At 51.6% G+C, this 14,195-nt stretch overlaps 1 protein-coding gene across 8 annotated transcripts in view; it reads left to right on the top strand.

Annotated features, from left to right (window-relative positions):
- SNAP47 (synaptosome associated protein 47) overlaps window positions 1-14,195 on the top strand; it is a 54,548-nt gene that overhangs the window by 4,283 nt on the left and 36,070 nt on the right. For 4 of the 8 annotated variants that reach the window (XR_006713960.1, XM_045483833.1, XM_045483804.1 and 1 more), the window contains exons 2-3: window positions 3,734-4,260; window positions 5,876-6,103. Coding sequence is in view for 6 of the 8 variants with exons in the window: in XM_045483833.1 (XP_045339789.1) it covers window positions 3,776-4,260; window positions 5,876-6,103 (713 nt within the window). In the remaining 2 variants the exon portion in view is untranslated. Of the gene's footprint in view, window positions 1-3,061; window positions 3,086-3,733; window positions 4,261-5,875; window positions 6,104-14,195 lie in introns of those variants that run through there. The other 4 variants (XR_006713971.1, XM_045483841.1, XM_045483846.1 and 1 more) reach the window with 2 other exon arrangements.

The following is a 14,195-nucleotide window of genomic DNA, read 5'->3' as shown; positions in this document are numbered from 1 at the left end:
AGGTAATGGAAAAGGCGGCTGCCGGCGCCCAGAGACACTGCTCCCACTGTTCTGACTCCAGACCTGCTTGTGCCCAAGAGTCCTTGGAACTTGTGTAAAATGTCGCTGGTCCTGTTACTTTGGAAACTAACTAAAAATAGGGTGTTTACTTGATACTGAGTGTCAGTCCAGGGCACAGGTCTGATGTAAGCCCTGGGAGTTATCCATGCACAATAGCGCGTCTCATAAAGTGCCGAGCGTCGCACGCTGCACCCACGTGCCCACTCATCTCTCCCCATGAGCATCCCCAGTTCTGCTGCTTTCCCAGGTCAGCACAGGTCCCCGTGGGTTCCAGATGCAATAAGGACTCCAGGAGCTTAGCACAGATCAGAGACCTAGGTCAGGACCTGGAAGGAAGAAAGTCATCCATGGTGGATGCGGTCAATGTTGCCACATGAGGTGATTTGTAGTTCGCTCAGCAGGCATTTACCAGGGGCCGAGGTGTGCCAGCATTGTGCCCAAGGCACCTTCCTTGTGATGTTTGCCTTCTGTGGTGGGTAGACTGAGCCTGTCAGCATGTAGGATCATTCACAAGCTCCTCAGAGCTGTGGGCAGTGCTCTGGTCAGAGCTGTGGGCAGTGCTCTGATTGGAGCTATGGGCAGTGCTATGGTCAGTGCTGTGGTCAGGGTGGGCCCACTATGGCCCACTGGCCAAGCTTGGCAGCCACCTATTTTGTCCACAAGGACAGCCATGCCCCTCTGTTGCTGTGGTGTCTTGGCTGCTTCTATCGGCAGAGCAGGGTGCTTGTGACAGTGACCAGTGCCCACGGAGTCCAGGGTATTTACTGTCTGGCCTTTGGTCAGAAGGCAAGGAGGCTGGTGTTGCTGCATAGGGTTGGGATCAAGGGCAGGAGAGGGAGGCCTGGCCTCTCAAGGGCACTGCTTCGCAAAGACTAGTGAGGGCAGTGTGGGAGTGCTGTTCTCACTTGGGTCCTCCACATCTTCCCTGTCCACTCTGTCTGCCAGGGAAGAACCATGGGAACATGAGGAAGGAGGGGTGCCGGCTGTGGGTTTCTCCTTTTGCTGCGTCCTTGGAATCATCCTCAGAATCATCCACCCTGAGTGCTGCTCCCAGTAGGCAGTGAGCTTTCTCCTCCTCTGGACTGTTCTTTCCTCTTCCCTTGCTCTTCCCTGAGTGAATTCTAGCATATCTGAGAGGTGGAGTTGTCCTGGGGTCTTCAGTTATTTTACTGGCAGATGAACAGGCCCAGCAGGAGCCATGAAGTTGGTAGAGCGAGCTCCTGACGATGCAGTACTGGCCTCAGTCACTGTTTACAGAAGGCGTGCGTGGGCTCACGCGGTGCTCATGGAGTGACTCCTGGGCCAGCAGCTGTGGTCGGGGATTTACAGTGGGGCTCATGCGGTGCTCGTGGGGTGTCTCCTGGGCCGGCAGCCGTGGTCAGGGATTTCCAGTGGGGCTCACACGGTGTCTATGTATGGACAGGGACTCCCTGTGGGTTGCACACTGTGGGGACTAGGAGCCGATTTGGGGGGGCTCCTGGCTGCTGGAGGGCTAGGGTCAGGCTGGCCCCAGGTGCTGACCAGTACAGTGACAGGCTCCATGGCAGGGCTGAGGTGCCTGGCCTCCAACCTTAGTCTTGGGCTCAAAATCCCAAAATCATGTTAGTCGTCCCTGGTTCTGAGAGTAGAGGCTTGCCTGCCATCCATGTTCCGGATGACAGCAGGGGCCTCGTGGAGGAAGGGCACTAGCAGGTCACCTGCAGAGGACATCACAGGTGTGTGCACCTGACTTTCCTGTCCTGCCAGAGCTCCAGGCCACCACCAGCGCTCTGTAGTCTGTTTTGTGTTTGGGTCAGTGTCAGGGGAGTGCCCTCTTGGTGGGGACAGAAGTCTGGTGAAGAGATGCTTGTTTTCCAGTTCCCACTGTCCGGCTGTGTCTGCTGCAGATGGTGACCTTGCGCACCATCCCAGCATGGAGCAGGGCTGCTGGGAACGCTCACAGGTCATGCCCCTCGGGAGCATGACTCAGTTGTCTGTGCAGAAGGTTGGGACCGTGGATACCTGGGTCCCTCGCACTATGAGGTTGGCGTTTGTCAGGTGCACCTGTAGTGCTGAGGCTCCCCTGGTCTGGCACTCACCATATGGCCAAGGAGATGGGCCTCCCAGGGGGCTGTGAGCAGGCCTCCAAGGGGACAGTGTCCTGTAATCCTGGCCAGGAGGCAGCAGATGGTGTCTCGATCAGGAGGGACCACCCTGCACCACTATGAGAAGAAGCGCCTGGGACAAAAGCTGGCATGAGATGCAGAGAATTACATCCTGGAAGTGCCTGCCCCTGGTTTCTGTACCATCTCAGCTTCTATGGACTTTCCTGAGTCCCCTATCCGACACACTGGTTAACTAGGCCAGGACCACATCTGCCATCTGTGTCTGACGGTGTTCAATGAAGGCTGCTACCCACAGAACTGTGAGCATCAGGGTGAGCTGGACAGACACATTCAGCCCCAGAGTGTTCCCTAAGTTGGGTTAGGAGCACAATGCTGTCCTTGCCCCAAGAGCTGGCCGTCACAGGAACCGGTGGCTGTCCTGCCGTGCCATCCTCCGATAAGACTTCCTTCCCATATGTCACCACACCTTCACCTGTGAGCTGTGGAGTTTAGTCTGCGTTAGCTCAGTTTGTATTTGGTGGAGCATTGCCAACTCTCCGCTCACTGTGTTTCTCTGTAAGTGGGCAGCTCCGTGCAGTACACGTGGCTTTGTTGTCTTGTCCAGCCGTTCTGCTCTAGTCCGGGTCTTTAAGGTACAACTCAGTGAAGATGTTCACAGGGGTCCAGTGGACTGAGCTCCACGGGCCCAGGCTGAAGCCAGTGTTGTTTCCTCAGGGCCTGTGGCCCGTGGCCGGGATGCAGGGACTCCCTGTGTGTTGTTAAGAGATGACATTAGTTATTTGTTCTCCCTATTTCACAGGGAAGGCCATGTTGTGACTGCGAGGGATGAAGACAGAGGGTAGCAGTAGAAGCCCATGGTATGGGGGACCCTTGCCCAGAAGTGAGCTGGACGAGGCATTCCCAAGCCCAACTCTGGCCAAGTCAGCATCATGTGCTTGTGGCCTGAGCTTGCATAAGGTCCTCTTCCTGTCCCGGCTTCGGTGCCTTATCTGTTCAGTGAGGGGCGGACTGCGTGTCCTTCAGGGGTTGTTCACATCTGCTGTTTGTGACTTTCCGCCCTTCGTTAGCAAATGCAAACTGTAGGTGTGAACTGTGCGCCCCTGCTGCTTGTAACTGTATGAAACTGTATGTGTACGTTTGTATGCATAGCCTGTCGATTACGTGGAGCTTTGTGAAGTTCCCGGGCCTTACAAGAAGGGAAAAGTTTTTCTGTGGGATTTTTTCTTTTATGGTATTAAGTCAGTTTCTGCACATTTCCAGTGGAGAATGTTAGTACAGGAACTTGTCAGGAATGTGTGGGGGAGGTGGGGGTCATCACAGCCAAAACAGTGTATGCATGAGGGATCCTGGGGTGGCCATTTCCAGGGGTTTCTGCCCTTCAGTCAGGTCCAGCCATGGACCCTGCTTCTGGTGGGGCGGGCCTGCATCTTGCTCACTCCGGGTGGAGGGAGACGGCTGTGCTCAGAGCCTGGCCGCCCCCTCTCCACCCCTGCCGTGGTGTCTCTGGTCCAGGTGTGATGATGTGCTGTAGCCTGCCCCACCCACTGATTTATCCCTCTCCTGCACAGGCAGAGTGGCCGAGGCCGTGGAGCAGACCCACCGGGAGCCAGATGAGCAGAGAGGTCTGCGTGCACACCTGGCCGTGCTCCTACTACTTAGAGCTGGACAAGCGATGGGTCCCTGGAAAGCTTTCCTTAACCTCCTGCTCCCTGAAGTTTGCGGCTGATGAGGCCCAGGAGACGCTGGTGAGTTTCCCGCTGTCTGGCATCACTGCGATCAAGAAGGAGGCTTCTCACTTCGTCTTCAGCTCCATCACCGTCCTGGAGAAGGACAACCGCAAGCACTGGTTCAGCTCCCTGCAGCCCAGTCGCAATGCCGCATTCAGTGTCATCGAGCATTTCTGGAGAGAGCTGCTGCTCTCCCAGCCGGAAGCACCGCTTCCTGCGACCAAGGGGAAGGAGCTGACTGGCCTCATGGCCTGTTCCCAGAAGCGCCTGGAGGACACGGCCAGAGTCCTCCACCATCAGGGCGAGCAGCTGGACAGCATCACCAGGGGCCTGGACAAGATGGAATCCGACCTGGACGTGGCTGACAGGTAGACAGAGCCACGTAGCCCTGCCCTGTGTGTCTTCCCTGCCATTCCCTGTGTCGTACATATGGGTCAACCCGCCAGGTGGGCTACAGTGGCACATTTGTGGGGGAAGGGCTCTGTGTTTCCAGTGTCTCAGGAAGACCACCTCATTCAGGCGCCTGTGAGGGAACAGGCCATGCGGCCGGGTGACTCGTGGAGGTCACATGCGGTCCACCGGCACATCTGTTGTGCACAGCCACGTAGCAGCAAGCCTGGGGCCTCACTGAGGCGCTCCAGCTGCTCCCAAGCCTTCCATCGCAGGACCCCCCTCTGTTTCACATCAAGGACCCCACGTGGGTCATATGTGCCAATATTAATCTGTTTTTTATGAACTAAGATTCAAAAAATCACTTGTTTGTTCAAAAAGTGCAGTAATAAACCCACGACCTGGTAACATAAACAGCTCTGTGAATGAAAAATAGTTTTTGTAAAGCAGACATACTTAGTGAGAGGGTAGCCTTGTTTGGGGTTTTGCTCCTCTCTTTCCCGCACAGTCCTGCCGCCCGCCTGCTTCTGCAGTCGCCTGCAGGTCATACTGTGTCCTGGGGCCTCTGGGTGCCCCTCACACGTCCGTGAGCACAGAGCTGAGTGCTGCCAGGTGCTGCTGTGAACACACTGGCTCCAGAAGGTCTCAGAGACGATGCTCTATACTGTGCTGACTCTAAGATGAGTGCAGGACGAAGGAGATTTTAGTGTCTGCTGGGAACAGCCTCTCCCTGTGTCCCTGATGGCTGTCGGGGAACTCATGACCAGATGGCCTAGTGCTGGGCCCTGAGTCCAGGCCTGCGTGGCTGCTGCTGGTGGGGACCCTTGACTTGAGTGACCCCACTCTGCAGGCACCACCTGTTGCTCTCCTGGGACACTCCTGACTGCCTGCATGGTGTGGGAGGTGTGTGCTCAAGCTGCAGGGAACAGAGCCCCAAATCTTACCTTCAGAGGAGTGCTCATGGGGGCACCTAGGGGGCTCAGTGTGTTAAGCGACCAGCTCTTGGTTTTGGCTCAGGTCATGATCTCATGGTTTGTGAGTTCTAGCCCCATGTCAGGCTCTGTGCTGACAGCACGGAGCCTGCTTAGGATTCTCTCCCTCCCTCTCTCTCTGCCCATCCCCAGCTCATGCTCTGTCTCTATTTCTCAAAATAAGTAAACTGGAAAAAAAAAAAAAAAAAACAAGTTGCAAGTAGATGTGTACAGCAGAATACTGTTTATCAGTAGTGGAGGACAAAGGACAGAGAGCACCCGAGCAGGGCGGGGGGAGGGCACACTGGGCCCCTGGGAAGGGCAAAGCAACCGCCTGGCGCTCCTGGCCACAGTCCTTGATGCACATCCATCGGTGCTTTTGTGGGGAGTCCCCAGGGAGCTCTCTGGTTGGTCCATGAGGTCTGGTTCCCCCTCAGTTCTAAAGTGTGTTCCTTTCAGATTCCTGTTGTCTGGTTGTCTGCCCTCTGATCTCATTCTGTGTCTTATCTTTTTGTTTTACTTTCTGTTTCTTGAAGTGTGTCTTCCTCCTACCCTTCCATCTCTGTGATATTTTTAATTTCTCCTAGTTATTTATTAATCTCCAAACGTTACTTCTGAATAGCAGCCTGTTGCTTCATGGGCACGCTGACCTCTGTGTCTTGGGGTTTTCTGGAGAGCCATGTGCGGAAAGGACTTGGGTGTGTGTCCCAGCACAGGAGAGGAGTTTGCTCCCCTCCCCTGCTCCCAGCTCACCTCCCGCCCTTCAGCTGAACCACATGCGAGCTGGCCAGGCTCCCTGTCGCCAGCTCCCTCCTGACACACAGCTTGGACCTTCTGCTTGTGGGGTGAGGTAAGGCCCAGCTTCACAAACACGCCTGTTGTCGAGGTCCCTGGTACCCTCTGTCTCCACGTGTAGGTTCTTCACCACAGACTGGGTCGTGTCCCAGCTTTGCCACCACTGCCTTTTCCCTTACTTTCCTGGATTCACAAAGTCTGTCTGGTTTCTAGGTTCCAAAATGTTGTTGCTGCCGTGTCTTCTCGTTGTCCTTGGGGAAAATATGTGTATTCGATTTGTCATCTCTGATAGTGTGATTTATAATAAATATGGACTCGGCCCTTGTAACTGTTCCTGGCTCAGAGCTCCTAAAGCCCTTGGGTTTCCCAACTGAAGACGGCAATGAAGGTGTCACGGTGTTCATAACAAGTCCGAGTTCATGTTGTTGCGGTGACTTTGGAAAGCCCCTAGGGATGGCGGCTGGTGGCCTGCAGACCCCACCGTGGGACCAGAGAGCTTCAGTCCTGCCCCTGACCTCTAGGGAGGGGAGACGGAATCAATTACCAATGGGCAATGGATTAATCGATCATGTCTATACAATGAAGCCCCAATGAAAACTCAGAGGGACGGTCTTGGGGTTGGGGGGGGGCTTCCAGGCTGGGGAGCACGTGGAGACGTGGGTAGAGTGACGTGCCTAGAGAGGCATGGAAGCTTCCCGCCCCTTCCCCAGTGCCTCACCCTGGGCGTCTCTTCCATCGGGCTATCCCTGAGTCATATCCTTTTGTAATAAACCACTAACCTAGCGAGTGAAACATTTCCCTGAGTTCTCTGAGCCCCTCCAGCACATTCATCAGACCTGAGGAGGGGCCATGGGAACTTGTGATCTGTCACCTGTGGGTCAGAGCACAGGTGATGTCTGGACTTGGGGTTGGTGCCTGAAGTGGCAGTGGTCTTGTGGGGCTGAGCCTGTGAGGTCTGATGCTGACTCCATGTGGACAGGGCCAGAGTGGAGTCCATGTGGACGGGACCAGAGCTGAGTGAATGGCTTGGTGTGGGGATAAAACCACACACACCTTGTAATTGTCAGAATCTGATCATCCTCTGACAATTTTTCAAACAGACATATCCTTGAGCATCCTTTTTTAGTGCACCAACCTACAATTACTTACAATTCTGTAAGTATCTGGTGTGGAGGAAGGAGGAAGAGATGCAGGGGCCAGTGCGGAGAAAGGGATGCAAGGAGCTGTGGCAGGGGGCCGGTACATAGTCCGTTTGCTCCAGCCCTCATGAGGATGCCTGAGTTTTCTGCTCACAGCTGCTTGCTCCATCCTGGAGCAGGTGCTGTCTGTGCAAAGTTCAGGTTTTCCTGCCATCTTTGGACATTGTCACATTTACAGTCATAGGGTAAAACAGACATAGTGCAAGTGCTTACTTCTCCATCTGTGTGGTCTTCTCCTTTGATTTGCCATTTTGTTGCCAGTTTCTGCCTTTTTCTGTGTCTGGGTCAATATTTCAACAGGAAATTGGGAAGAGCTATCTACAGTGTGCTTTCTTCTCTGCTGTATCAACCCATGAGCTTTTGATTCCTGCTAGGAAATGAGGGTAACGATGGACGAACTCGAAATATCTGAGCTATTGCTCTGTTTTACATGTTGTGTTCCTCTTCCTGAAGACTCAGTGGATGAACCAGAGAAGGACTGTCACAGAAACAGACCCTTCCACTCCCAACCACTGTGCTGCTTCCATGGGGCACCAGGCATCCTGAGTCCCCAGAAGCACTGCCCCTGCGCCCATCCTTCACATCCCCCTGTGTCCCACTGTCTCTCCAGCAGCCCATCGCTGGGGCTGGCAGACTGCTGGCCCCCAATACACCATCAAGAGTTGGCACCTTCAGACATTGGTGTGAGCACCCCTGTGGGCCTGACTGCTTGCGTTATTTTTGTGCTTTGTGATTCATTGTCCCCTCAGAGGTCTTTCCCGCGGGTGGGCCAGGCCGGGTACACTGTGGAGTCCTTGATTCTGCTGGAGGTGCCCTGTCACGGTGCTTGGTCTCTGTCCCACCACGGTCCCAGGCGGAAATAGCTGTGGTGCCTCCAGGGGTCCTCAGGGATGGTGGTGCCTCTTTGTCCTGGCCTGTGCCCGCCTCTGCCCACCCTTCTTCTCTGTCTCCTTCTCTGCTTCTGTGTGTGTGTGTGTGTGTGTGTGTGTGTGTGTGTGTCTGTGTGTGTCCGTCCTACAGGTTCTGTCTCTCTGGAGAACCTGACAGATAGGGAATCTGGTACTAAGACTGAAGGGTGATTTCTGAATGTGTTCTACAGTTTTGGGGATTAATAATCTGATTAGATTTAAATCTAATAACTCTCATTTCCACGCACTAGTGCATGGCATGTAGCATTAGAGATACACAAAATATCTCTGCAGGACACTCCTAGTCAAATACTTTAAGAGGCAAGGATCCGAGTGACCACGTATTTGATGCTAATAGCATTTTTGTCAAACTGAGATTTGCTGGCTGCTCCCAGCTCCACTGGACAAAGTGCAGAAAGGAAAGAATGAGCTCAGGGTGCCACAGAGTGGCCTGAATGCCCTGTCTCTGCCCTGAAAGATGCCCTGAGTGCCTGTGGTTGCAGGGCCAGGGTTTCTTACCTTATTATTATATAAATCCTAGTTAGGTAACTGAAGTGTAATAACAGTTTCAGGAGTAGAATTCAGTGATTCATCGCTCACATGCAATACTCAGTGCTCATCCCAACAAATGCCCTCCTTAATGCCCATCTGCCCCACCTCCCCTCCAGCAACCCTCAGTTTGTTCTCTACTGTTAGGAGTCTCTGTGGTCTGTTTCCCTCTCTTCTCTTCCCTCCTTCCCATATGTTCATGTTTTATTTATTCACATATGAGTGAAATCATATGGTATTTGTCTTTCTCTGATGGACTCATTTCACTTAGCATAGTACATTCTAGCTCTACCCATGTCATTGCAAATGGCAAGATTTCACTCTTTTTTTTTTAATTTTTTTTTTTTTTTTACATTTATTTACTTTTGAGAAACAGAGTGAGACAAAGCGTGAGCAGGGGAGGGGCAGAGAGAGAAGGAGACACAGAATCTGAAGCAGGCTCCAGGCTCTGAGCAAGAGGTCAGCACAGAGCCTGATGCAGGGTTTGAACCCACGGACTGTGAGATCGTGACCTGAGCCGAAGTTAGACACTCAATCAACTGAGCTGCCCAGGCGCCCCAAGATTTCATTCTTTTTGATGGCTGAGTAATATTCCACTATGTATACACATATGAATACATGTATGTAGAACTTTTTTATCCATTCATCAGCTGATGGATATTTGTGCTATTTCCACCACAGTTTGGCTGTTGTTGATAATGCTGCTATAAACATTGGGGTGCATGTACCCCTTCGAATCAGCACTTTTGTATCCTTTGGATAAATATCTACTAGTGCAATTGCTGCGTCACAGGGTTGTTCTATTTTTAGTTTTTTGAGGAACCTCCACACTGTTTTCCAGAGTGGCTGCACCAGTTTGCATTCCCACCAACAGTGCAAGAGGGTTCTCCTTTCTCCACATCCTCATCAACATCTGTTGTTTCCTGAGTTGTTGGTTTTGGCCATTCTGACAGGTATGAGGTGGTATCTCATCCTGGTTTTGATTTATATTTCGTTGATGATGAGTGAGTGATGTTTGGCCTTTTTTCCTGTATCTGTTGGCCATCTGGATGTCTTCTTTGGAAAGTGTCTGGTCATGTCTTCTGCCCATTTCTTAACTGGATTATTTGTTTTTTGGATGTTGTGTTTGATAAGTTCTTTATATATTTTGGATACTAACCCTTTATTTAATATTTCATTTGCAAACACCTTCTCCCATTCCATCAGTTGCCTTTTAGTTTTGCTGATTGCTTCCTTCACGTCCAGAAGCGTTTTATCTTGATGAGGTCCCAATAGTTCATTTTTGCTTTTTTTTCCCTTGCCTCTGGAGACATGTCTAGTAAGAAGTTGCCATGGCCGAAGTTGCCATGGCCGAGGTCAAAGAGGTTGCTGCCTATTCTCCTCTAGGATTTTGATGATATTCTGTCTCACATTCGGGTCTTTCATCTATATGTTGAATTTATTTTTGTGTGTGGTGTAAGTACGTGGTCCAGTTTCATTCTTCTGAGTGTTGCTGTACAATTTTCCTGGCACCATTTGCTGAAGAGACTGCCTTTTTCCATTGAATATTCTTCCCTGCTTTGTCAAAGATGACAAAGATGTCGAAGATCATATAGTTGTGAGTTCATTTCTAGGTTTTCTATTCTGTTCCATTGATCTATGTGTCTATTTTGTGCCAGTACCACACTGCCTTGATGATTACAGCTTTGTAATATAGCTTGAAGTCCAGAATCTTGATGCCTCCAGTTTTGTTTTTCTTGTTCAGATTGCTTTGGCTACTCGGGGTCTCTTGTGGATCCATACAAATTTTAAGATTGTTTGTTGTAGCTCTGTGAAGAATGCTGGTGTTATTTTGATTGGGATCGAATTGAACGCGTAGATTGCTTTGTGTAGTATGGACATTTTAACAATATTTGTTCTTCCAATCCATGAGCATGGAATGTCTTTCCATTTCTTTGTGTCTCTTCAATTTCTTTCACAAGTTTTCTATAGTTTTCAACATACGGATCTTTTACCTCTTTAGTTAGGTTTATTACTACTTATCTTATTGTTTTGGTGCAGGTGTAAATGGGATTGACTCTTGGTTTTCTTTTTCTGCTTCTTCATTATTGGTGTGTAGAAATGCAACCAATTTCTGTATGTTGATTTTATATCCTGTGACTTTGCTGAATTAATATAGTAGTTCTAGAAATTTTTTGGTGGAGTCTTTTGGGTTTTCTACATAGAATATCATGTCATCTGCAAATAGTGAAAGTTTGACTTCATCCTTACAGATTTGGATGCACTTTATTTCTTTTTGTTGTCTTATTGCTGAGGCTAAGACTTCCAGCACTATGTTAAGTACTAATGGCCAAAGTGGACATTCCTGTCTTGTTCCTGATCATAGGGGAAAAGCTCTCAGTTTTCCCCATTGAGTATGATATTTATTAGCAGTGGTCTTTTGTATATAGTCTTTATGAGATTGAGGTGTGTTCCCTCTATCCCTACTTTGTTGAGGGTTTTTGTCAAGAATGGATGCTGTATTCTGTCAGATATTTTTTCTGCATCTATTGAGAGGATCATATGGTTCTTATCCTTTCTTGTATTGATGTGTGTCACATTGATTGACTTGCAAATATTGAACCAGCAGGTCTGGGATTTCTAAAGACCAGATCCGAGTGTCGTCTGTGAGCACATTAATCACAGCACAAATTGAAACCCCAGCTTTGTGTGCTGTCTTCTGTTAAGCCTAGGATACTGATGAAGAAGAAACTGGATCCTGAAAAGTGGAAAGTGGACATATGGGAAAGTCCTGATGAAACTGGGGGCATTGAACCCCTCCATTCGAGTGAGTCTTTGTCGGCAGACACGTCCCTTCCACCGTCATCCTGCTTTGTCGGAAGAGTCTGTAACGCCCCCCCGAGGTAACTGCCTTGCAGATCTCCTGAAGAGACCCACCCCACCACCCTCCTTTGCTCCCAGATGAATTGTAGGCTCGGGTCACAGCAGATCCCAAAAGGTGAGGCACAAAGCGTGACCCTGAGGAGGATGTGACCCCGTGGAAGAGTTGTGAAGGTTCCAGTGTCCACAGACAGAAGGAAGTCCACAGGACATGCATGGGAATGAGTATAAAGGGTGGGGGACAGTGGTGGAAAGGACATCATTTACAGCAGAGGGCCTACAAAACAAGGGACTGGATTCAGTACTGTTGCTCCCTGGGTTGGAGAGGGCTCCACCGGTCCACTGGTGGGTGAAGCATTATGGAAGGTGACCTACGCTGGGTGAGGTTTGGAACAGTCATATGGACTTACCATGTGAGACCTGCTCCACACCCAGCCTGGCCCAGAGGGACACACTTGGCCCAGGACCATGAGAACCCTGTTTATGAGGAGGCCCCATATCCTTGAGGAGCTGTGTAGCCACTCTTCTGCGTAGGCCAGAAAGGATGGTGGGCACTGCTGCCCCTGAGCTGGGACCCTCCCCATGGCAGGGGTGATAGACTCCAGAGTGTCGGGCCAGGACCCTCCCTGTGGCAGGGGTGGTGGACTCTGGGGTGCTGGGCTGGGACCCTCCCCATGGCGGGGGTGATGGACTCCAGGGTTCCAGGGCCAGTTGGTGGCCTGCAGTCACTGAAGATACGTGGGATGGTCACCACAAGGGACAGCAGAGCAGAAGCAGCAGTCAGTGGTGTGAGTCCTAGAGACCTGTGGTGGTGGCTGGTTGGTCACGTGCCCCCAGGGAAGTAACAGATGGGCAGGCAGGGCCTTTGGTCCTTACCAGGGCTGTGTAAACAGAAGGGCCCTGGGTCAAGTGAGCGAGCCTCTTACTTGAATTAGAAAGCAGTCATGGCCCCTGAATCATCTTCCAGACTTGAACCAGTTTCCAGATCCGAAACCCTTTGAAGGATGGGGACACGGCCCCCTTGAGGAGAAACCCTGGGATGCCACTATCTGTTGACACTATCATTTCTTGTGCCAGCCTTCCCCCCAGGGCCCTGTGGTGTCTAACCAGGGCGACTGAGCACTGGAGGCAGGAAGTCATCAGACTTTTAGGGACTAGGGGACACTGGATCTGGCGCTGATGCTAGCAGACCCAAAACGGCCCTGTGGCCCACCAGTCAGAGGAGGGGCTTATTGGGCTCAGGGGATCCGTGGAGTCTCAGATCAGGTCCACCTCACACAGTCACACAGTAGGCCTCTGAACCCAGCCCATGGCTATTTTTCCCAGGCCTGGAGCATATAATCGGAATACACGCTCTCACTAGCTAGAGAACCCCACACCAGTTCCCTGACCTGCGTAGTGAGAGCTATTCTGGGGAAGCCACTGGAGCTACCTAGAAGAGTGAACCACTCTTGCAGGGATTGCAGAGGTGCGTGTCCCCATCAAGGACCTGCAGGGTGCACGGGCAGTGAGCCCTGCACCATCTCCACTCAGCGCACTCACTGGGCTGTGCAGGGAAAAGTTGGAGAAGAACAGTGGATTGTCCCAACCGTGACCAGGTCGTTCTCTTATGGCACTCGCTGTACCAGACACTTGAGCAAGTTAGCACATCATGTGAGACCTGGGGCGCAGCGCTTACTCTGGCAGACACTCTCTGTCCATGCTGTTAGGAGGGGCCACCAGAGCAGTTTGCTCCCCAGCAAACTGCAACGCTGTCCCGCCTCATGGCAACACCAGCTCTCCAGCCCCATGCCCATTCCCATCACAGGGACCTGGACTGTGTTTCCCTCCACAGGGTAGCACCCTGGTCTGTTACCTGGGTGATACCGTGCCAACTGCATCGAGGGCGTAAAATTAGCAACTACTCAGGACACACTGCGAAGGCATGTCAGAGGGTGGGAAAGTAAATCTCCCAGAGAATCAGGGGTTTTCCACCTCAGTGAAATTTCTAGGGATCCAGTGGTGTGGGGCTCACCAAAGTGTCTTCTACCGTGAAGGACAGGTTTTTGCTTCTGGCTCTTTCTACAACCAAAAAGAAGACACTGCCTGGTGGTGAGCATTTTGAAAGCAACGTCCTCATTTGTGGTGCTACTCTGGCCCTTTTACCAAGTGACATGAAAAACTGTTGGTCTTGAGTGGAACCCAAAGCAAGAAAGCTCTGCAGCAAGTCCAGGCTGCCATGTGGGCCACATGATTGAGCAGATCCAGTGGCACTTAAAGTGTCCGTGGTAGACAGGGTGCTCTCCAGAGCCTGTGGGAGACCTCTGTAGGGAGTCACAGTGCATGCCGTTAGGATTTTGGAGCAAAGCCCTGCCATCCTGTGCAGATAACTTCTTTCTTTTTGAGAAACAGCTCTTGGCCTGCTACTGGGCCTTTGTAGAGACTGAACGCTGGACCGTGGACCACCATGTTATCACACAATCTGAGCTGTTCTTCATGAAATGGGTGTTATTTGACCCAGCAAGCCATGACGTGGGGCACGCATGGTGACCCTCCTCCCAGCCCCCGCATCCAACGATGGTGTGATGCAGGAGATCAGGGGCAAGCAGGCCCTGATAGCATGGGTTAGGCTGTGTGAGGAATTAGCTCCCAT

Source organism: Leopardus geoffroyi, chromosome A1 (assembly GCF_018350155.1).
Source record: "Leopardus geoffroyi isolate Oge1 chromosome A1, O.geoffroyi_Oge1_pat1.0, whole genome shotgun sequence".
Taxonomy (NCBI): domain Eukaryota; kingdom Metazoa; phylum Chordata; class Mammalia; order Carnivora; family Felidae; genus Leopardus; species Leopardus geoffroyi.
This window is presented reverse-complemented; position numbering and strand designations above follow the sequence as displayed.